This window comes from Ursus arctos, unplaced genomic scaffold (assembly GCF_023065955.2).
Source record: "Ursus arctos isolate Adak ecotype North America unplaced genomic scaffold, UrsArc2.0 scaffold_10, whole genome shotgun sequence".
NCBI lineage: Eukaryota > Metazoa > Chordata > Mammalia > Carnivora > Ursidae > Ursus > Ursus arctos.
Window position 1 is genome coordinate 5,564,692 of NW_026622764.1, and position 22,237 is coordinate 5,586,928.

A 22,237-nucleotide genomic window follows, 5' to 3' on the forward strand; every position below is an offset into this window, starting at 1 on the left:
GTGAGGCTTCGCTCCCTGCCAGCCGCGCTCCGGCCCGGCAGTAACCCGTCTGCTCCTTGTCTCTCCCCGCCTGTCAGGTTCTAGCACAGACGGCAGCAGCGCCGGACATTCCGGGAACAATATCCTCGGTTCCGAAGTGGCCTTATTCGCAGGGATTGCTTCAGGATGCATCATCTTCATCGTCATCATCATCACGCTGGTGGTCCTCCTGCTCAAGTACCGGCGGAGGCACAGGAAGCACTCGCCGCAGCACACGGCCACGCTGTCGCTCAGCACGCTGGCCACCCCCAAGCGCGGCGGCAACAACAACGGCTCGGAGCCCAGTGACATTATCATCCCGCTGCGGACTGCGGACAGTGTGTTCTGCCCCCACTACGAGAAGGTCAGCGGGGACTACGGGCACCCGGTGTACATAGTCCAGGAGATGCCTCCCCAGAGCCCGGCGAACATTTACTACAAGGTCTGAGACTCGGCGGTGCCTTGGCTTTCCCGGAGGAAACGTCCTGTCCCGCTGCCGCCCGAGGAGGGTTTGATGAGCCCCTGTGCCTCGACTGGACTGGAGCACAGCGGGGGAGAGGGAACGCCACTTCTCGGAAGAGCCCTGTTGCGTTGGACAGCTTACCTAGTCTGTAGCGCCCCGGCCGCGGTGGAGACAGACGCTCGGCGGCCGCCGGGCGCAGAGGGTGCCGGCTGGGACCGCGGCGCTCGCCTCCCACCCCTCCACCTCGAAGCCATGCGCTGCCGTCACTCAGGCCTGCGGGGAGCCGAGGGAGACGGAGCGCTGGGGGGCCCGGGCGAGCCGTGAGCCTCCCGGGCGGGTGTCCCAGGCCCCTGCGCCGGGAAATGCCGTCCTCTTTGCCTCGGGCGTCCCTCCCGAGGAGCTTCCGGACTTGACACACAGACCTCGGGCTGGGGGAGGCTCGCAGGAGGTCCAGCTTCCAGTCCTCACCGTGGCACCCCCCCTCCCGATCTCCGGGGCTCTGCCGTGCTTCCCCGGAGAGCCCCTCTCCCTCCACACTCTGCATCCCTGCTGGAACGCTCACGTTTGGGGTCTCCTGCTCCACGCACCTGCAATCACAGCTACAGCGGAATGGGTAATTCACTTCTAGAAATTGTGTTTGCTAATAAGGAGCCTTGCAGCCAGACGCCAGGCTGGGCTGTCAGCCGTGGAAGACTAGGAGTTCTGGAAGGGGGCGGGCCAGGGAAAAGGGCTGTCTGCAAATGCAGTTCAACGCCGCTGCCTCCGAAGCGGAGTGGGGTGGGGGAGAACCCACTTAGGTAGCACAGCACTTTGGTTTGGCTGAGATTTTAAGAGGCAAGTAGGAGACACAACCCCACACGCAGTGGAGGAGGGTGCCTTTGAAGGAATCCGCTCTGATCACATGGCAGCGTGCAGGAAAACCAGAGTCCCTCTTTGCGGGGGAGAACAAAGGGGCATTGTTGGGAGAGGAGCAGGCCGGGAGGGAAGGAGCAGTGGGCCGCTGATGACAGATTTGGGCAGGACTGTTGTGGTACTGGCAATAAGATGTACGGCTTCGAAGCTGTAGGAGAGTCGCTCTGCTTTGGATGATGCTTAAAGCAGACTCAGCTGCTATACTGATCACATTTTATTAAACACAGGGAAAGCATTTAGGAGAGTAGCAGAGAGCCAAATCTGACCTAGAAGTTGAAAAGCCAAAGGTCAAACAGGCTGTAATTCCATCATCATTGATGTTATTGAGGAATTCTCTTATATAAAAGGTAGGTCAGATTCCCCGTCATCCCCCCCCCCCCCCAGTCCCTTCCCCTCAGCCCTCCCCCATGGAGCCTCCCGACACTTCGGTTTTTGGTGGTGCTGACCTGTCCGGCTGCGCCTGCCGAGGAGGGGGGAGGTACTGAGCGAGGCCACCTCATGGCTGCTCCGTGTCTAGGTGAAGCACACGGCGAACCTCTTCAAGTCCTTAAGCTGGAAATCAATGATGATGTCGAGGGGGAGAAGGAAGATAGCACGTATTTATAATAGGTCTATAGAACACAAGGGGTAGAAAGTGAAAGATTTTTACTAATATATATTTTAAGATTGCACACAAATCACACCAGAGGATGTGAAATTCACTCGTGGCAATTGCGTGGTCCCAATGCTCAGTGCTTAAAAAAGAAAAATTGGACAGCTACTTCTGGGAAAAACAACATCACTCCCCAAATACCAATAACGAGAGTAAATACAAAAATAACCCAGTCCTCTGAAGGCATCTCACGGAACCTAGACTAGGAAATGCAAGCCCCCAACACCAGGAAATGGACGTGACTGCACCATATATTGAACAGTGGCAAGATGTCCGGGCATTTCTTCTCTGTGTCGTGTTTCCCCTTGCCTTATGGCTCAAGTGTTCGCTGAAACCCACCGGGTCACGTGGAGGGGCTGCGGCATCAAGTTCAGCTCCAGCCCCCTCCGCCCTCCACCCCCCCCCTTCCCGTGCCCTCCCTTCTGGGAAACAAAACGAGTAAACAGGAAACCTACTTTTTATGTGCTATGCAAAATAGACATCTTTAACATAGTCCCGTTACCATGGTAACACTTTGCTTTCTGAATTGGGAGAAAAAAAATGTAGCAACAGCATTTTAAGGTTCTCAAACCTCCAGTGAATACCTGCAAAAATGAGTTGTCACAGAAATTATTCCTTCTCTATTTCCTGAACCTGAAAATGATGTTGGTCCAAAGTGCGTGTGTGTATGTGTGAGTGGGTGAGTGGTATACATGTGTACATATATGTATAATATATATCTACAATATATATTATATATATCTATATCATAGTTCTGTGGAGGGTTGCCATGGCGACCAGCCACAGTACATATGTGATTCTTTCCATCACCCTACTCTCTCCTTTATGTGCATCCATACAAGATTTTCTTGTAAGCCATCAAAAATTAACCTTTAGGATGGGGGAGAGGGGCAAGAAGGGGAAAAATGGGAAATAGTCTGATTTTAATGAAATCAAATGTGTGTCTCATCGGTTGGCTACATTTTGGTTATACGCTAAACTGTGAAATCAGATGAATTGATGAAGAGTTACCTGCAACCAATTGAAAAGTGTTCTGTGCGTCTGTTTTGTGTCTGGTGCAGAAGATGACAATCTACCAACTGTCCCTTTATTTGAAGTTGGTTCAGCTTTGGAAAAGTTACTGTAAATGCCTTGCTTGTATTATCATCCCTAGTCACCTGACTTTGGAATTTGCACCATAATGTTTAAGTGAAGATGCTGTAAATAGGTTCAGATTTTACTGTATATGGATTTGGGGTGTTACAGTAGCCTTATTCACCTTTTTAATAAAAATACACATGAAAACAGGACAGAAATGGCTTTTCTTACCCAGATTGTGTACATAGAGCAATGTTGGTTTTTTATAAAGTCTAAGCAAGATGTTTTGTATAAAATCTGAATTTTGCAATGTATTTAGCTACAGCTTGTTAAACGGCAGTGTCATTCCCCCCTTTGCACTGTAATGAGGAAAAAATGGTATAAAAGGTTGCCAAATTGCTGCATATTTGTGCCGTAATTATGTACCATGGATATTTATTTAAAATTTCGTTGTCCAATTTGTAAGTAACACAGTATTATGCTTGAGTTATAAATATTTTTTTTCTTTCTTCGTTTTAATAGCCTGTCCTAGGTTTTCAGTCTGCTTTACTTCCACATTGCAGTCAGCCCCCAGAAACGAAACCCGTGAGGTCACATTCCACGTCTGTTTCAAACTGAATTTGTTCTTAAAAAAATAAAATATTTTTTTCCTATGGAAAAAGCGCCTTCAAAGTCTTTTCCTTTCCCTCTTTTTTTCTTTTCTTTTTTCTTTCTTTTTCGCTTGTTATTTTAATTTGCTTTTCTACTCCGTTTTCTCTAGAATTGCAGTTATCCAGGGCCTTCTGCCCGTGGGCATTTGCCATTTTTCAAATCAGGACGTGCACGTACTACGATTGTTTATTTCTCAAAGCTCCACGAGCCCATTGGTTTCCCCATAAAACTCGAACTCGCATTTCACAAATAATATTTTATCGTAAGGCTTCAAGTCCTAAGCATCCTGACCAGAAAACGTCTCTGGTTTCACCTGGATTACACCATCTGAGCCGTGACCTCATTCGGTTAAGAGAGGAAAAGGAGGGAGATGGACTTCTGTTATCTCAACACTTAAATCCAGGTTGATCTAGTTTCCATTCAAGCAGAGCAGTTTGCCATAGGCAGCTTCGTTGCTCTTCATGGAATAATCCCAGGAGGAAGGAAAAAAGTCCAATGTTCTCTGTAAAACCTTAACACTGATGAAATCATGTTTTGCAGTAACCAGATCGAAGCAAGCAAGAGGCCAGCGGTGACTTGAACCACATCTTCAATGCTGGTCTTCTGGGGGGATGGTGCCCGGGCGCCCGGAGGGTGGGGAGTGACTTCCCCCTGCCCTTGCTGAGACTGATCAGACTTCCTACCATGGGGGGGAGATCTTCCTCACCTGCAGGTACTGAGAGTAGAGTCGCAGTCGAGACAGAGGCAGAAACAGCTCTTGGTTACTAAAAAATGCTCCCATCTCTGGTTATATTACCTCGGGCTAATCCTTACCTGACTTAGGAGGAGGTACTTAAGGTATGGAGGGGGATGAGAAAGGCCCCCAACCCAGGAGCCAGATACTCCAGGCGAGACTGACACATCCCAGATCACAGCCCCAGCCAAATGAAGAATTGGTAGGTTTCAACCCTCCCCCCACCCCCCGCAGGAGGTTGCCTTGCCCTGATTTTAGAAGCAGGGATCTCTGCAGCATCTTCCTGGTGTACTTGTCCTAAAGAAATGTTTGTGGACTAAATGCTTTCCTTCCAAAAAAAAAAAAAAAAAAAATTCTCTAGGAGCCCACAGTTCCAGGTGGTGCTAGAATGATAGTTCCATTCCTATCCGCCCCATCACTGCAAATCCAAGTTCCAGGGCACAGTTGACAGCCCAGTGACTAAGCGGGATGCCCCACCCTCCATACCAATATCACTAATGAGCAGTCTGGGCTGAAACAAAAGAACAACAGCCAAGTATTGCATTTTCAATGGACAGCGCCGCCTTTATTGCAATTTAAATTACCAAAGACACCGTGTCATTGTTCCCACCTAGTGTTCCAAACGAAGGTCTCCCAACTCAGTAGGCCAAACTCCAGGAAGAAATAAAATGCGCCCAGTTGTTACTCTTTTTAGCTGGCAAGAAGGAAATTCACAGAAATTTCTCGCAGGGAAATTTACAGAAATTTCACTTAGATGTTCTTACTTCTCTGTCTGAAATGTAAGCCCACTCTAATGTTGTCACTTTCCTTGTTGGTAAAACAGTTGCCGGTTCAAACACAGGGAGACAGGTTCCTACTGGAAAGGAGGGGGGGGAAATTATATATAGAGAAAGAGCAGTTCTAGCTAACTGCCATTCACCTTGCTGTCAGTCTCTGGACCCAACCCAGAGAAGGATCAGTCAAAGGCAAAAACAACCCAGAGGAGTAAAAGTCACTTCCCTAATGGGAGTACAAAAGGATGATTACCCTACTCTTGGCATGGGTAGCAAACAGGTCTTCAGGTGGCTCAAAAGGACACATAAATGCTACTATGCGAAGGACACTAGCCTGCCTGTTCTGCTGCTTTTTTGTTTCCAGTTGATTTGGGATGATGTTTGTGGTGTTTACACCATAGATGTCCTTGAAGGCAACTTTTCAGGGTCGTAACGGAAGTCGTACCCATTCTCGGTTTTGTAGGGAGGGAGGCATTTATCTGTGACGGGGGAGAGATTAAAACAATATATTTATTTGCAGTAAAACACTGCACACCAGGTTGATGAATCAATTTTTTAGTGATTAAACTCTGTCCCAGAAGCTAAAGATGCATCCACCTCAAGATTTTTATGCTGTGATACATTGATTAATGAAGTCTCTTCAAGACAGTTCTCCCCATGAAGTTAATTATGTTTTAAAAAACAACCAACCCCCTCATAAAAAAAATGCCTATATACGTAAGGACACAGCACGAGGGAAATCATACCAGCACAGTTCATGACCAATCATAGATGGCCGCTGAGTGTGTTAAATGCAGGAAAGGGGAGACCTCGCTCGCGGCTCTCTTTCTGCTACCGATGGCTCTGTGGTCTTTCCGCACATCCCACCGTGTTCTGTGCCTCGGCGGCCCCACCTGTAAAGGGAGAGGGTGGGACTCCGACACATTGAAGGTCGCTTTTAACTTCAGCAGGATTTGAAGCAAAGCGACCAGCCTTTCAGCTGTACAGAAATGCCTTGATGTAAACTGCTCTTAATCCCGGTTTCCCGGGAAGCGGGGGGGGGGAGCTCTGAAGACCTACGGCAGTTCACAGTCACACCCCACCCCCTTTGGGCTGCACTTGACCATCTCCCCACCGCCTCCAACAAGATCCCCTATGGGGCTCGGGGCTCTGCTGCTCCCCACCCCTTCCTGGCACGGGAAGAAAATTCAAAACGATCCAGTAACTGGCAATGTATACATACTGGTAGAACTGGGAGCCGCGCTCTTGGTGGTTCAACTTTATTCATAATTGTCAAATAGATCTTTTTTCTTCATTTACAGACATTTTCGGGTCACTGCAGGCAGGTCCCCAACTTCTATTTAAATACTTCATAGGACACCACCGTGGGCCAGGCAGTGCGTAAGGTGTCAGTGGTGGTCTCTTCGACCAGCTAAGAGATCCCACCTGAGCTTCATAGATGTGAGTCTATGCTTGCTTAGTATTTGATTCTTTCCATGCTGGTGGACCTGAAACACGTCCTTGTTATGTATACCTCCTTTAGTATTTAGACTTCTGCTTCTGCTGTCTGTGGCAAAGAATTCTATCACTGGAGAAACATCTTTTCGTTGATAATAGAGCTATTATTTCCCAAGTGCCATTCATACTTAATAAAATGACTAGAGGTTTTTGTGTGTGTTTTGTTTTTAAAGCCATGGTGACTCTATCTTAAAAAGTCCAAGAACAGTAGGGGAGATAAAAGTCATCAAAGAAAATTGCTTAAAATCAACTGAAATCTTAAGCAAAACCCAACATTTGTGTTCCGGGGCTTCCTTCATGCAACCTTACAGGAAGACCCAAAGAAGTGAGAGAAAGTAATGTCTAGCTCTGAGATCCAGCAAGTGGGGAAAATTAAAACAAAACAAAAACGAAATGCTCCAGGAGGAGGTCCTGGCTGGCTCCATCTTTCACTGGGGTCCCTAAATATCTGGTCTCTTGGTTCTTTATCATCTGGCTGATCTGCATATTACCCAAGATGCTGAGAACGATGTGAGAGGCTTCAATAAACAAAACTCCCAGTTTCTGTGTTATACATGTGTGATTTAGTGCAGTTCGGATTCCTTTATAACCTTTTGATGAAGGGTTGTTGACTCTGAGAGAAAGCCTACAGCCCGTGCGGAGGGGACACCTCTGTCTGGATCTCCTGGCTCCTTGCAGGTCCCCAGGCTGAACACACCGCTGTCCCTCCCCCGAGACCAACAGTCGGGATATGGGGACTTCGTATGCTTTGACTCAGTTATACATGCCTGGTTCTGAAGGGCAGCTTATAAAACACGACAAGTCAGAAAATAGCATCTCTGCAGCTTTTCAGCAGTGAACGAGCACGGGTTAGGAGAGGGTGATGACGGAGAGGCAGGGAGAGCACGGCGTCCGCGGTCCTCAGTGGCAGACTTTTCATCAGACTGGGCCGAGACACCAACCAGGAGCCCACGCCAGCAGACTCATGCTTATCTGTAAGCCTAGAAGCTTCTGCCCCGTGAACACACACACAATTTGTTCACGTATCCCATGTGCATCTAGTTGGCACTGCACGTATAGCAGGCACTGTGCTAAGCACAGGGCATGGCGACAGGGAAGACAAAAGCCCTCCTAATGGGGAGCTCAGAGTCCGCTCAGCAGCCCTGATCTCTCACGAATAACAATGACACATCTCGCATGTGTGTAGGAAAGGAAGGAATAACGATTCTAACCACTGTATGTTTTTTTTTTAAAGATTTTATTTATCTATTCGACAGAGATAGAGACAGCCAGCGAGAGAGGGAACACAAGCAGGGGGAGTGGGAGAGGAAGAAGCAGGCTCACAACGGAGGAGCCTGATGTGGGGCTCGATCCCATAACGCCAGGATCACGCCCTGAGCCGAAGGCAGACGCTTAACCTACTGCACCACCCAGGCGCCCCTAACCACTGTACGTTTTATTCCGGGAGCATCTTCTTTAAAAAAGTATTAGTCTGTTAGTAGACTTCTTTTCATCCACCTGCCTGTTCTGTTCATGCAGGTTAAATTTCTTTCCTTTTAAATCTTTCATTATATATATGCCAAGTGGCTGGTTAGAACTCTGAATTTAGTATGACTGTTCTTCCAAACTTCTTAGGAGTTTGCCTGAAGTGCCTGCCTCTGGCCTTAAAGGGCAAATCAAAACATTTCCAGTTGGTTTCCAGCCCACATTACAATGTGTATGTGTATTTGAAAGACTGTTTCTTGGCTATAATTGGTAGGTTTCTTGTAGCCAGTTCTCAGGAAAGAATTGCAGAGAGCTTTATGTGTGCTAACAGCAGTTAGCACTGAGCTCAAAAACAGCAGGAAAAAAAAATGAAGTCTGAGCATCTGGGATGGTTGCCAGAGTGACCTACAAGTTCCGTGCAACATAAGCGTTTCAGAGGAGCAGATGCGAGGCTGCTCCTGCAGGAACCCGGGTCTCTGCCTTTCAAGTGTCCTGCTCGTGAAGGGGAGAGGAAAGATAAGAAGCTCCTACCAACTCCCTTAAATATTTTAGATAAAAATAATGACTGTGTTAATCTCACTTTAACGTCACCGAATTTATTCCTCCCATACTGCTGGCCAGGGGTCAAGAAAAGACTAGAACACACCATTTTCCAGGAGCCTGTGTATCAGAGGTTCATACCGTATGCAGCAGTCACATGCGGTCTATTAAAAACATCCCCCAGGCGTGGTCGAGGCACCGTTCTGCGTTTCCAGAGAGGAAGCCGTGAGTCACTGTGTCGGACAACGACAAGCACACCTCGGCGGTTCCTTCTCTCGGGCTCCCTCACCGCACCGCGGGGTCTGGGTCGTGCTGCAGGGAATTCGGAGTGTGGGAAACCGATCAGAGGCTGTGCATAAAGCAGTGAGCAGGACTCATAAACCTGTGTGTGTGGTGACCACTCACCACACAGGGAGAGGCGGCGGCAGCCAGAATGGCAGCATACCTCCCCTCCGGAAGAATGACCTGCAGGGACATACTTTCTCCCTGAGTCACCGCCACCTCAAGGACGCACGAGAGAAGGGATTCGAGTCCGATGGCTTTTCATCCCCCTGTGCACTGTTCTTAAGAGTCTCGCGATGCTGGCTTTAACAACAGGTTTGGGGAAAGTGCTTCAAGTAGGGCAACAGAATTTTTTTAAGCGACATCACCAGCCAAGCAGGTACCGTGATTACGATAGTCATTAAGCAGTTTAAAGAGTCTGGTTCTGCTTAACAAGGTTGCCCAGCTTTTTATGGGCCTGCACAGAAATGCCTTTGGACAACCCGTTCGACGGCAGACGGTTGTCACCACTGTTTTCTGTGATGTGTCTTGATTTCAGATTTTGATGTCTGATTTCTGACATTTTAATACGACTACTTCTGGACTCCATCTACATCAACCCTAAGGTAGAAAGAGGGGAGATCTATGAACCTCTCTGCTCTTAAGTGGTGTGGTTTTTGTCCCTTGTTGCATTTTATTTTCCTTAGCTTCTGACTTGGGAAATTTTCAGATATAGCGCAAGTTGAAAGACCAGAACAACAAACTCGCATCTATCTGCCATGTAAATGCGACAGTTAACCTTTTGCACCCATATGAATGCACATAAAAAAAAAAAAAACCTCTATAGAGATTACACTATACACATTATTCTACATGATGCTTTTTAAATAAATAATGCATCTTGGAGATCTTTCTTCATTGGTACATTCAGATCCCCCCCCCTTTTTTAACAGCCGTATAATACGCCACAGTTCTTTTAAATCATTACCCACTAGCAAAATTTGGTTTTTAAGCTCCTACACACAAGACATCTTGAGGATCTCGTGGTCAGTGGCAGAGACAGCGGAGCTCATCAGATAATTTGCAAACTCTCCTATTTTTCTCAGCCTCGCTTGCATTTAGGTCCCAGAGGGTGCCCCTCAAAGACGGTGGGAGCTCAGCCAGCCTGGGTCCCGAGTGACTGAGTGGAACAGAGCCCCCTGCTGACCTGTGTTACTTTCCATGCTCTTTCCATGAGACTCAAATTGACATGTGAAGACAGAAGATTGGGGGATGGTCTGTTATCATAGCATGTGCCTACCCACCCTGATTTATATGTGCTTAACATCTTACAGTATTTTCCCAAGTGTATCCATAAGCTAAATTCCTAGCAGCGGAGTGACTGTATAAAAGGGAATGCACATCTGGAGTTTTGATAGATACTGCAGGATTATGTTCGATTTTCTCTTTTAAATATATAACTTCTGCTCCACTCCATTGCCTCTTTTCTCCAGTTTGTTTGCATTTTTTACTCTGTAATGTCCTTTAAAACCTACAAGAGGCAAATGGGATGAAGAAGATGGATGCCCACGGGATGTGTATACACATCAATGTTCGTTAGTGTTTTTGCAATTAATACGGGGACCCAGTGTGTGCACGTGCATCCAGACCTGTGGTCTTGAGCTGAGCTCGTGATGCAGACTTGTATTTCGCTTCGGGTAGAGAAAATGCCTCGCTACGCGCTCCTTAATAGCAGTCAGTCACCTTGCTAATGCGAACTGTACTACTATCTAGGACCTAATGTAACTTTCAACTAGTAAGATTGAGGCAGTAATTCCCCTATGAATTACTTTGTTACATCTTTGTTTTTACTGTGTGCACGTGGACTGGGATCCAGAACCAGTCAGAGGTTGTGTTAATGGTTCTATGGAAAAATTGCAACACATGGGCTTTATTTACTGAGCGACTCCCTCCAATGACTCCTCATTTGCCTGAAATGTGCTGGAAGCTTGGAAGGAGAAATGGAAAGCACCAAAGATAAAGCTGCTATTGAACGAGCAATCGCAGCCTGGTCCTTTGATCTTGGTTTTCAAGAGGAACATCTTCTTTTCTGGAAAATGAATTTTGTTTATTAAGGGAAATAAAATTCGGGGAAAATAAGGAATTGTTCTAAGAATTATGACTGTCTACCAAAGCAGTTCCAGAAACATGGATTCTCCATTTTAAAACAGCACTTCCTGTACCCCAGGCCAGAGGTCCAGATTGCACAGGACTACAGAATGAGCCCAAGAATCCTTTTTTCCCAACAAGCGTGCAAGAGTGCTGACGAATACATGACTGATAACAGTGTGATGTTTTCTCTGTCCTGGGCTCAGTGTCTTCAGTGAAAGGGCGTAAACACTCTAACATAATTCCACTTTTTTTTTTTTAAGATGTTATTTATTTATTTGACAGAGAGAGTGAGAGAGAGAGAGCACAAGCAGGGGAAGGGGCAGAGGAAGAAGGAGAAGCAGACTCCCTGAAGAGCAGGGAAACTGACATGGGGCTTGATCCCAGGACCCTGGGATTATGACCTGAGCCGAAGGCAGACACGTAACGACTGAGCCACCCAGGCGCCCCTAACATAATTCCACTTACCAGATAACGAGGAGCAACGGGTATGAGGAGACATGCATGCAGTATATTTTCTTTCTTGGACAATAATTTAAAACTCCTTAGAGCTAGAACTCGAATTCAGAGCTGGAACTCCCTAGATCGGGCTGCGGTGTCCACCTATTCTTGCATGAGGCTCAGAAAGTCTCCGTTTATGGACAGACACCTGCTCTCTCGGCCTCCTCAATGCCCGTCTGGGCCTCACTTGTCTGCACGTACTACAGATGGTTAAGAAAGAGATTCAGCTAACACATCGGGGACTTCATGCAGAGGGGCCAGCAATGGATGAGGCCCTAGGGAAAGGGTTTGGTTGGTTTTGAGTGGATCTCCTGCACCTCAGCTTCGTTCTCCCTCCCCACCATTCAGGCCGCGTGTCCCGGGGCCTCCCCAGCAACTGGGCCGGCATCCTTTCCCCCGGCGCTACGCTGCCGAGTTGGCTTTGGCATGAGCCACACCCACTGGGCTCTACCAGCTTCGTATCTCCGTGTCTCCCCACCAAATTCCAACTCTCGAATCTGATGAATAGATTTTAGAGGTTGGAAGGCTTCGCTCAGGAAACACATGGTTTATTTAACTCCTGCCTTCTGAAGACAGTGCCCATTTTTCCTGTTTTTCCCAATAAAATGTCAGCTGAGAGCAAGTCAATAGAGAACTATTTTTTTGGCAATAAAAGCTTCTCTGTAACATTCAACCTATGCCTGCCCCGTCCAGATGTAGAACTGACTTTGGCTCTGGTTTCCCGGCGCACTGAGCACAAGACAAGCAGGATTTGTTTTTCTTTTCTTCCTTCCTCTGTTTCCCACCATGCACACTTCCATTTTTCTCTCACAGGCATTGAGAAACTGGGCGAGGCTTTTAATTATTTCAGCACACACACTATCAATAGCTTATGGTGATAACCAAGAAGAGAGAAAATGGGGTCCGTTTGTTCTCTCTCAGGCTCGTCTCCTTTCTTTTTTGCCAATTTCCACATGCAGGGAAATAGCTCAGAGGGCTCGTGTTCTGTGGATGTGAGCCACGGGAGGCTCGCTCTGAGCATTATCAAAACACATTAGAAAAAGATCACATGGCAAGGAAGAGCAGGCTTGGCCCAGCCAGGGCAACCCCCCCCTGAGCTGGGACTCCGGTGGAATGCAGCTCCGTGCAATGTTGCTCATCTCATCTTCCCTCCTTCCCGGCAAAACCTGCAAGGGGTGACCCTCCTGTTCAAGCCAAACCACGCAGGGCTTGAAATGCAAAGGGGGTCTTGCAAAAAAGACCCTGCCATCCCATCACGGTGCTCTTGAAAGATAGCTGAACACCGTTATTGAGTTTGCGTTGGCAGGCCGTGGGAATCCGCTGAAGGTTCTTGAGAAAGCTACTTAACCTCTGGATACCTCAGTTTCTTCATCAATGAAAAGAAGTCTATTAACACCCACCTTGAAGAGCTGTTGTGAAGATTAGTAGAAATAGCACACGTAAATAGTCCTGGAAGATAATAGGCACTCAATAATGATCTTTGCACGGTGCTTCTGTATTGTAAATAGCTGATCTGAAGTCTTGGCTTTGTGATAGATATTACTATGACCACACGTGATCTCGTGTTGCTGATATTTTTAAGCCCATACCTCTTAATGGACAGGCAAAGCACCCTACTAACGTTACATTATATACACAGCATCTTTAGATGTCTCTACATGAAGGGGAAAACCATTAGCAAATTTTTTCCAGAATAAGGAAAACACAAACGCTGTTTGCTCCTCACGGTTATGCCTCTATTTTTTAAGCCAACATACACTTTATATTAAAGTGTTACTGATTCAGACCCAATGTAAGACCTTGTCTTCCTTGGTTTATACCTTAAGTCGCAATATAATAATATAAATGTGTACCTCGAATGTATCAGTGCTGACATTCCTGCTCATACGCCAGTATTCCACATTCGGAGCTGCGGCCGGAGAGCAGTACGTTGCCACACACGAGTAAGGGTGAGGGAGGTGTGCACAAACAGCCAGTGAGTTCCAGAATTAGTGGCTTGGTGATAGGTTTGCTTCCGGACACAACCACAGCAGTGGGATTCTCCCGGGTTGGTAGAAGATCTGACCACTTCACAGTATTTTTAGTGAGGGTACAAATTCCCCTCGAACTAAATGCTGAATTATGTCCCCTCCCAAACTCCTATGTTGAGTCCTAACGCCCAGCACCTCCGCGTGTGACCGTACTTGGAGACAGGGTCCTTAACAGAGGCGATCAAAGTAACGGGAAGCCATCTGGGGGGCCTAATTCGATAGGACTGGTCCTCCTAAGAAGAGAAATTTGGGCAGAGACACGCACAGAAGGAAGACAATGTGAAGACACAGGGAGACGACGGCCATCTGCACGTCAGGGACCGAGGCCAGGAACAAACCCTTCCCTCTCAGCGCTCGGAAAGGAACCAACCACGCCAACACCTTGACCTCAGACTGGAGTCTCCGGAACTGTGAGAAAATACGGATCTCTTGTTTACCACCCTGTCTCTGGTATTTCGTTACATCAGCTCCAGCCAGCCAATACACCAAATATCTCCCATAATTAGTTATTGGTCTGAAAGAAATTCCTGGACTCCTTGTCACCTGCTTTCTGTAACGTATGAAGCTGTGAACTTTCGCCAGTATGAGGAAGAAAGATGCTTCAGTAGAAAACCAGACATGATCTCGGGCAGGGGCTGGCACATGTTTTCTGGAAAGGGTCAGGTAGTAAACATGATAGCTTGCTGGCCGCGAGCGCTCTGCTGTGCCACGCAATCCTGCTGTCGTCGTGGGAAGGTGGCTGCTGACCGTGGGTGAACCAAGGGGAGAGGCTGTGTCCCAATAAACTTTCCAGAAGCCGGTGGGAGCCTGCTTGACTCCTGGAGTAGAGCACACCATTCAGCTTATCCCGTTCACGCCTTTCTGTGCCTTTGACTCGTTTCTAACTCTCTAAACTGCAGAAGACGGATAGCTGCAGAGTTGTCTAAAGAGAGGGAAATCAGTTCTACCTGGTAGAGGTAGGAGCTCGATGGACTTTCCTCCTCAGCTGTGGAAGAGGCTGGGTTTGCCTTCATCAGCACATTCATTCATTCATTCATTCATCCATTCATTCAATATTCCTGGTGTGAAATTGTGTCTGTCCTTTGTCTTCTCTTATAAGCAGTTTGTTGCCTCTTACCAGCTTCCTTATTAATAAGCTAAGTGTAATCTTTAATGTGTGCCCATTTTCATATTGGTTTCAGAGTCATGATTCGACCTATTTTTAGAAAATGATGCTTTAACACTGGGTGAAGGGATTATGTCATCCAGGCAGATGAAAACATTAGCTATATTGTCCTACAAAAATGCTGAGAAGCCCAAGTGTATGAGGCAGTGAGTAATAAAGATTTTTTTTCTTTTTTATCTTTGTGTGTGTGTGTGTGTGTGTGTGTGTGTGTTTTAGAGAGAGGGTGAGAGAGGGAGGAAGGACAGGCAGAGGGAGAGGGGGAAAGAGAATCTTAAGCAGGCTCCATGCCCGGCACAGAGCCCGACATGGGGCTGGATCTCAGGACCCTGAGATCATGACCTGAGCCGAAATCAAGAGTCAGACCTTAACTGACTGAGCCACCCAGGTGCCTCAGTAATAAAGTTTTGATGTAGTGGGCTCTTCCTTTGTCCTGGGTTGATGGGTGCCAGTCGGGGATGTGGGCAGTCAAACAGAGTGACAAGAGACTGGAACTCAACAGATCTTGGCCTGCATTAGAGATGAATCCTTCGTCATTGGTGACATTGGGCAGCTCCCACAAGCTCTGCTCTCCTAAGTTTTCTCACCATAAAATGGGCATGATGGTAGTTCCCACCGTGGGAGGTGTTCCAGGAATCAAACAAGTCATGCACATGAAAGATTTGACATCGACGTAGCACCTTCTACGAGCGTGAGAAACCACGTGATGGCTAAGTAAATGCGGGCTGGTGTTATTATAAAGACAAGAATGAAGACACGTAGAGTTTAGGGGATATGCAACAAAGCAAGGATAAGCCTTGCGCTACCCTGAATTTGTCTGGGTGGCAGCATCTCGTTCTTTGGAGAGGACAGTGAGTGGGAAAGGGATGCCCTGTCCAGAAGTCTCACTCTTTCACATTTCCCAACCTGATAAAAGCCGGGAATTTCCTTGCACGTTTTCTGCCAATGATTCACACTTGCAATTTTTATGATAACTTGGAAACAAAAACACACAGTCACAAAGCCATTCCCACCAAGGGTTGGGGATGGGGACGGGCCATGCTTCTGCCGCACCCAGCACGCCAGGAGGAACTGCTGAGTCCAGAAGGACTGTGCAGGTCAGATTGCGACATCGACCTGAAACAATAGGGCTTAGGAGGTCAGAGGTTTTGTCTTCTTTGGGGTTGCTTTGGATTTCTTGGCTCAGATCTCTGCTGATTATGAATGCATTAAGTCTCAAAGCATGCTAGGTAGGGCTTGTGTACTCTGTGTGCATTTCTTTGTAGTAATTATTATTATTATTATTTTAGATTTTATATATTTATTTGACAGAGAGAGAGACATTGAGAGAGGGAACACAAGCAAGGGGAGTGGGAGAGGGAGAAGCAGGCTTCCTACCGAGCAGGGAGCCCGATGCGGGGCTCGATCCCAGGACCCTGGGATCATGACCTGAGCCAAAGGCAGACGCTTAATGGCTGAGTCACCCAGGTGCTCCTCTTTGCAGTAATTATTAACTTTATTTTTTAAATGGTTCTTTTCAAATTCTGTTTCAAAATATCTGCACACACCAAAAGAAAACTCCACAAATGCACAATGATCTGCAGCTCTGTGGGCGTCTGAGCCAGGAGCACGAGGGATACAGGACGACGATGGCTCAACCCATCACCACGAGGACCACACGCCTGTGCAGACCTGCTCAGAAGGAGCCGGCCGAAGGAGAAGGGCAGGAGGAGCCCTGGTGCTGGAGCTGCCTCGCCGTGATCATCAGAAGGGAATCCCACTGCATGCGCGATTCAACTCTCGGGGGCTGTGTTTAACTCATACCATGAAGATAACACACTCCTTGCGCTCTCACCATAAAAGGAGCCGACAGATAGCTGTTATTGTGCTCCAGAGGCAGGGGGATATGGTTACCTTAGCCCAGACCAGGGTCAGGAAGCAGCGGAGCAGTTTCAGGCAGGGTCCAGTTAACTCAGCAAGAGCTCCAGCTCTGGAGACGCTGTTCGTCAAGTTCTTTTGACTGTAACCCAGTTACGCACTACGCACTATGCCGTCCCCTAGCGCGCCTCGCACACCCCGGCAACACCACACAGCTGAAACGAAAGTTTCACGAAACCACAGTTACCATTATCGTATCCTTTAAAGAAAAAATCTAACTCATTACGTGATTTCACAATTTCCTCCAACTTCCTGTGGGTCAAAGCCCACGATTTGAAAATCACTGATAACAGAAGTTGTAGGATTCTCCGAAGGAGTTCCAGGTAATAGGGACATTAAGTTAGGGTCTTGAAGGAGTTAACGAAGTGAGCGATACTCTTGCATCCACATGGCTATCTTTTTTTAAATCTTGCCTCAGGATGAGTATAGATTTCTAACAGTCTATGCCTCGGTTTCCTCATCTGTAAAGCGAGGGAATGAAGAGTGCCAACCTCATAGGGTCATCGTGATGGTTAGAGGGACTAATAAAGCACATAAAACAATACTGTCTATGGTAAGACTGTTAGCTTCTATTGCTGTTGCTGCTGTTTTCTTTATATACAGCAGACGTAGTGACCAGGGAAAGAAACAGTTTCTATTTATTTTTATCAGGATGTAACTGACATGTAACATTATAGTAGTTTCTGCTACATAACGTAATGATTCCATATTTGCATATATGGCAAAACTTACAGTTTTGGAAACAGTTACTTAATTTTTTAAAAACCATAACTGAGAATAAAAGTTTTTGCCTCCTTTGACTTCTCATTTTAGGGAAGCCATGAAAAATTGCAATTATAATGCATAAGAGAAAATGAGCAGCCCGCACGGGGTTTGTCTTAATAATCTTTGCCGAATACTTACCACTGACACCATTTCCAAATAATCTATTATTAGCACAACATGACAAGGGAAAGAATATTGACAAGACTTTCTTTATTTTATAGAAACCACAGTCTCTGTTATGAAGACCTCCCCCAAAGTCTCAGTCAACACTGCTGTCTTGCTTAACTGAACTTCAGGACAGCTAGAGACTCAGCTCCAAGATTGTACTTTGTCACTCTCACGTGGGGTCGGATCTAGTCCGGTGCCTGAACTCCGTCCCAGGTAGGCACACATCCTAGGTGCTTTTTTTTTTTTTTTTTTTTTTAACTGAAGGTCCTTTGCTGGTCTTGCTCCCATGAGTGGCCACAACAGGGGGAAAGGAGAGGGAAACCAGCTGGCGAGAGGAGGGGCCATCTCCACGACAGTCCATTTATACACCGAACTAAACAGACCGGCAGAGAGTCACCGCTGCCATGGGGAGCTGGCAGCATGGGAAGGTAGGGAACCGAAGGGACGGGGGTGCTGGACCGGGGCGCTGGCCTGCCCAACGCTTGTGTCTATGAGGAGCCGAGAAGTTCCATGGGAAAGGATCTCTGGAGAACCAGAAAGAGACTGGGCTCCCCAGTTTGATTCAGGCTATGGGCCACGGTGCCAAGGCGAGGTGTGATTCACATACCGCTCTGCCCCGAGAGCCCCCGCGCCCCGCGCTCCCGTGCTCCCATCAGAGGCCTGCTCAGGGACAGCAATCACAGCAGTGTACAAAATAAAGAACAATTCTACCAAATCTCTGTTACCTGGTGAGAGCACAAGGCCTCACCGTACTTCAGGAAAGATCTACGTGAGCCAGCCACCAGCCAGGTACCATGTCCGGCTCGCCTCCGAAGGCACAGCTCTGGCAATGCCGGGCCGGCCACCTGGCACCAGCAGCAGAGCCTTCCATGCGGGGGGCCGACGGCACCCCGGGGCCCATCTCAGGCAGCAGCCACAGTGGCCCCACTGTGGGCAACACCGTCACAAGGCAGGGACCTCTGTGGACACTGGGTCACTCAGCAACAATGAGAACCTGTTTTACCGTTGGCTGGAGCAGAAGAAGGAAAATGGTGGTCATCTCCTGGTCACCCGGAGGAATTTGTTCAGTGCACATCAGACCCTCCTGCAGAACTCCCACGCTCACTAAGGGGGTTTAAAGAAGCTTGAAAGGGAGGTAGCCTTGCTAGAGAAACAGAGTCGAGAGCATACTCAACAGCCCGTTTACCCTCGATGAGCGATCCCAGAAACACGAGTCCTTTTTCCATCCACAGCTGGAGTTTGATACTCAGGCTGGTTTAACGGATATTATTTGGGGATCTGTGAACTTCAACAGAAAACACAATCAAACAAAAACTATATCTTTATACCATCTAATCTTACATGTGAAATAAAACAAACCCAAAACAAGCTCACAGATACAGAGGATAGATTGGTGGTTGCCAGAGGCCAGGAATGGGGCAGGAGAAGTGGGTAAAGGGGGCCAATTAAAAAAAAAAAAAACAGAAAAAGAAAAGAAGAAACAGTGTTTTCCTCCTATTGGTGAACAGAAGCATTTTCGTCATCAGCTTCTCGTTTCCCTTCCCAGCAGCTCTCTCTGTCACGTTGGGTCGGCTTGGTCAGACAGGTGATTTCGAGCAAAACGGCCTCATCAGGGAGCAGGGAGCGGGAGCTGTGGTGGCCAGGAGTCAGGCCCCAGATGATGAGTCCAAGCAGAGAAGGAAACTCTAGAATAAGAAGTGGGGGTAAGGAGCAGGAAGTCCAACACAGCCTGGGAAACCAGAAGTCAGAATGAGATACGGAGCAGTGCACCAGGAGCCTGGGGTTTGTAAAGGGAGGTGAGCGTCCCTACCTGGTCAGTTCCCACGGCCTTGGGCACAGTGACTCAGCCCAGGCGGGGCCATCCTCCCAGGGGACACCCACCTGATTGCAGACTGCCAGCCCCACCCCTGTGGCCGCAAAGCCAGGCCTCACCTCTGTGGCAGGCACTCGGCTTTGTGAAAGAGAAGTCAGGTGTCTGCTTTCAAGAAGACTGCTTCACAGCCAACGGGCACGAGTTCTATGCCCAGGAGAGACAGGGAAAGAGGGGTTCTTAACCAATTTTTGAGCCAAGGACTCCTTTAGCAATCTGGTGGAAGCCCAAGGGGCCCGACAAGGAACAGTATTTTAAGATCTGTAACACAAAATACAGAGAGCATAAAAATATCAAGTCACTATGATGTACACCTGCAAACAATAGGATACTGTAAAAAGGTATAATAATATCTTACGATTAAAAATAAAATAAAACACATAGGACACCAAAGAAATCAATTGCAGTGAATTGAGTTATCAAAGGAAACCAGATATCCTGAAATACGGTTCTGAAAATATTAGAATAAGTGTGAATTAGTAACAAGAGTGCCTTTTCATCGGCAGCACTTACGCCACGCATTCTTCTGGAGAGAGGATGGGGAGTTTCCCTGCTCCCCGAGAGCAGTGTGATGCTTCCAGAGGAGATTCCACTGACTTGGGAGAGTCAAACATTCCAGAACCCAAATTAAAAAGTTCAAGGAGGAAAGTCACCGTGCGGCAATATTGAAAATGGCTTGAACACATGGTTTGGGTTACGAGGAGGGGCTTTGCAGTCAGACCGGCTGCTGCAATCCTAGCTCGGTCACCCACTCCCTGCGACTGGAGACGTAAGCTCCTCCACTTCCATCGGCCTCAGTTTCTGCTTCTGTCACAAGAGACCCCTTAGAGACTTCCGAGGAGAGCACGAGACCTGCTGCGAGGCACCCGGTACCCAGCAGAGCACCTGCTACGTACCCAATCTGTCTTATCGCTTTATTGTCTATTATTCAGGTAACCAAGCACGCTGGCTCGAAGGAGCAAGACCGTAAGGGAGTTACAATTCGCTTATGAGCTCCTAGGAAATGGACTTAGCCAAACGGTGTTAGAGTATTTACACTGAGGACGTCAGCAAGGGTCAGTGGCCTTTAGGAAGCAGAGGGAGAGAGTTTGAGGAAGGGAACGGGCCCCAAGTGGGGAAGGACCCCCAGTAAATATCACAGCGGTTTGGGGGCCGGTGTGGCCCGGGATCCTGGGAGGGCGCTGAAATATCTGGGGGCAGAGCACAACAGAGCAGGGCAGAGGAGAAACTGCAGGGGTCATTGGCATGACTGGAAATAAGAGAAATTTTATTTTTCAATGAACGTATTTCCTCCGGAGATAGGGAAAAGGATGCCTGTAAAGATAATGCGCTAACCATTTCTTTTTCAATTTATTTTAACATATTCAAAGCAAAAGTGTTTTCATTTGACTTTCCTCAAAACAGTTCATAAAAGTTTTAGAAGTTGGGCACAAAAAAAAAAAAAAAAAAAAAAAAAGAAGTTGGGCACAAACAGCAGGGAATGAAGTGGATAGAGGCTCACTGCCCCGGGGCTTTTGCTTTCTGATATGCATAGGGCTGAGCCATTACAATCACCAACGGCATTGACATCGGGCAGGGTTCTTATAGCTGCTCATTTGACTTTGTACGGAACTAAATAAACCATCGAGTAACTCTGGAGGTTGGGTCTAAAAAGCTCTTCTCAAACCCAAACTTCTACGGAGCAAAGACAATACAGTGGAGAAAAGACCAGCTTTCCACAAAGAGCTGGAACCACGGGACATCCTCATGCAGGAACGTGAAACTAGACACAGGCCTTACGCCTTCTAGAAAATGAACTTGGGTTGGATCAGAGACATAAATGCAAAAGGCAAAAGTATAAACTGCTAGGACGTTTTAGATGCAAAACCAAGGACACGATTCCTAAAAGAAATAACCGACAAGCTGAACATCATTAAAACGAAAGTTCTGCCTGTGAGAGACACTGTCAAGAGCGTGAAAAGCCAAGGCACAGACTGGGAGAAAACATTTGCAAGAGACACATCTCATATGGGTCCATTATCCGCTACACAGGAAATCCCTGCACCTTTCCCTCAAATTTGCTCTGAAACTTAAAAAATAAAGTTTAGGGGTGCCTGGTGGCTCAGTTGGTGAAGTGTCTGCCTTCAGCTCAGGTCATGATCCCAGTGTCCTGGGATCGAGTCCCCATTCGGGCTCCCTGCTCAGCAGGGAGTCTGCTTCTCCCTCTCCTTCTGCCCCTCCCCCCCACTTGTGTTCTTGCTCTGCTCTCTCTCTCAAATAAATAAATAAAATATCTTTAAAAATAAACAAAATTTATATTAAAAAAAAACAAAACAGAACTTATGTTTTGTCCTGCAACATTCTCCTTGAAATTTCCTTATTTCTGCCACTGTATTTAAATTCTTATAATCATCCAGGCTCAAAACTGTAATCAGAAGACAGTACAAGGAAGCGATTACAGATCCACCCTTTAGAGGCAAAGTGATGGGATTTCCACATAACTCAACAGTTTGAGGAAAGCAAGCAAAGAAACAGGGCAGATGCCCCAGACGACACGTGATTTACTAGTCATCGCACCGAATATAACACACTGACCTTGTTTGGACCTTGATTTGAACAACCCAACTGTAAAAGGACATTTTTGAGACAGTTGGCG

The 22,237-nt window shown here is 47.3% G+C and overlaps 1 protein-coding gene across 1 annotated transcript in view; it reads left to right on the plus strand.

Moving 5' to 3' along the window:
* Window positions 1-3,762, plus strand: part of EFNB2 (ephrin B2) — a 43,731-nt gene extending 39,969 nt beyond the window's left edge. The window contains exon 5 of the mRNA XM_026493581.4: window positions 78-3,762. Coding sequence (XP_026349366.1) covers window positions 78-466 — 389 coding nt within the window. The 3' untranslated portion in view covers window positions 467-3,762. The remainder of the gene's footprint in view (window positions 1-77) is intronic.
* The last annotated feature ends 18,475 nt before the right edge of the window (window positions 3,763-22,237 follow it).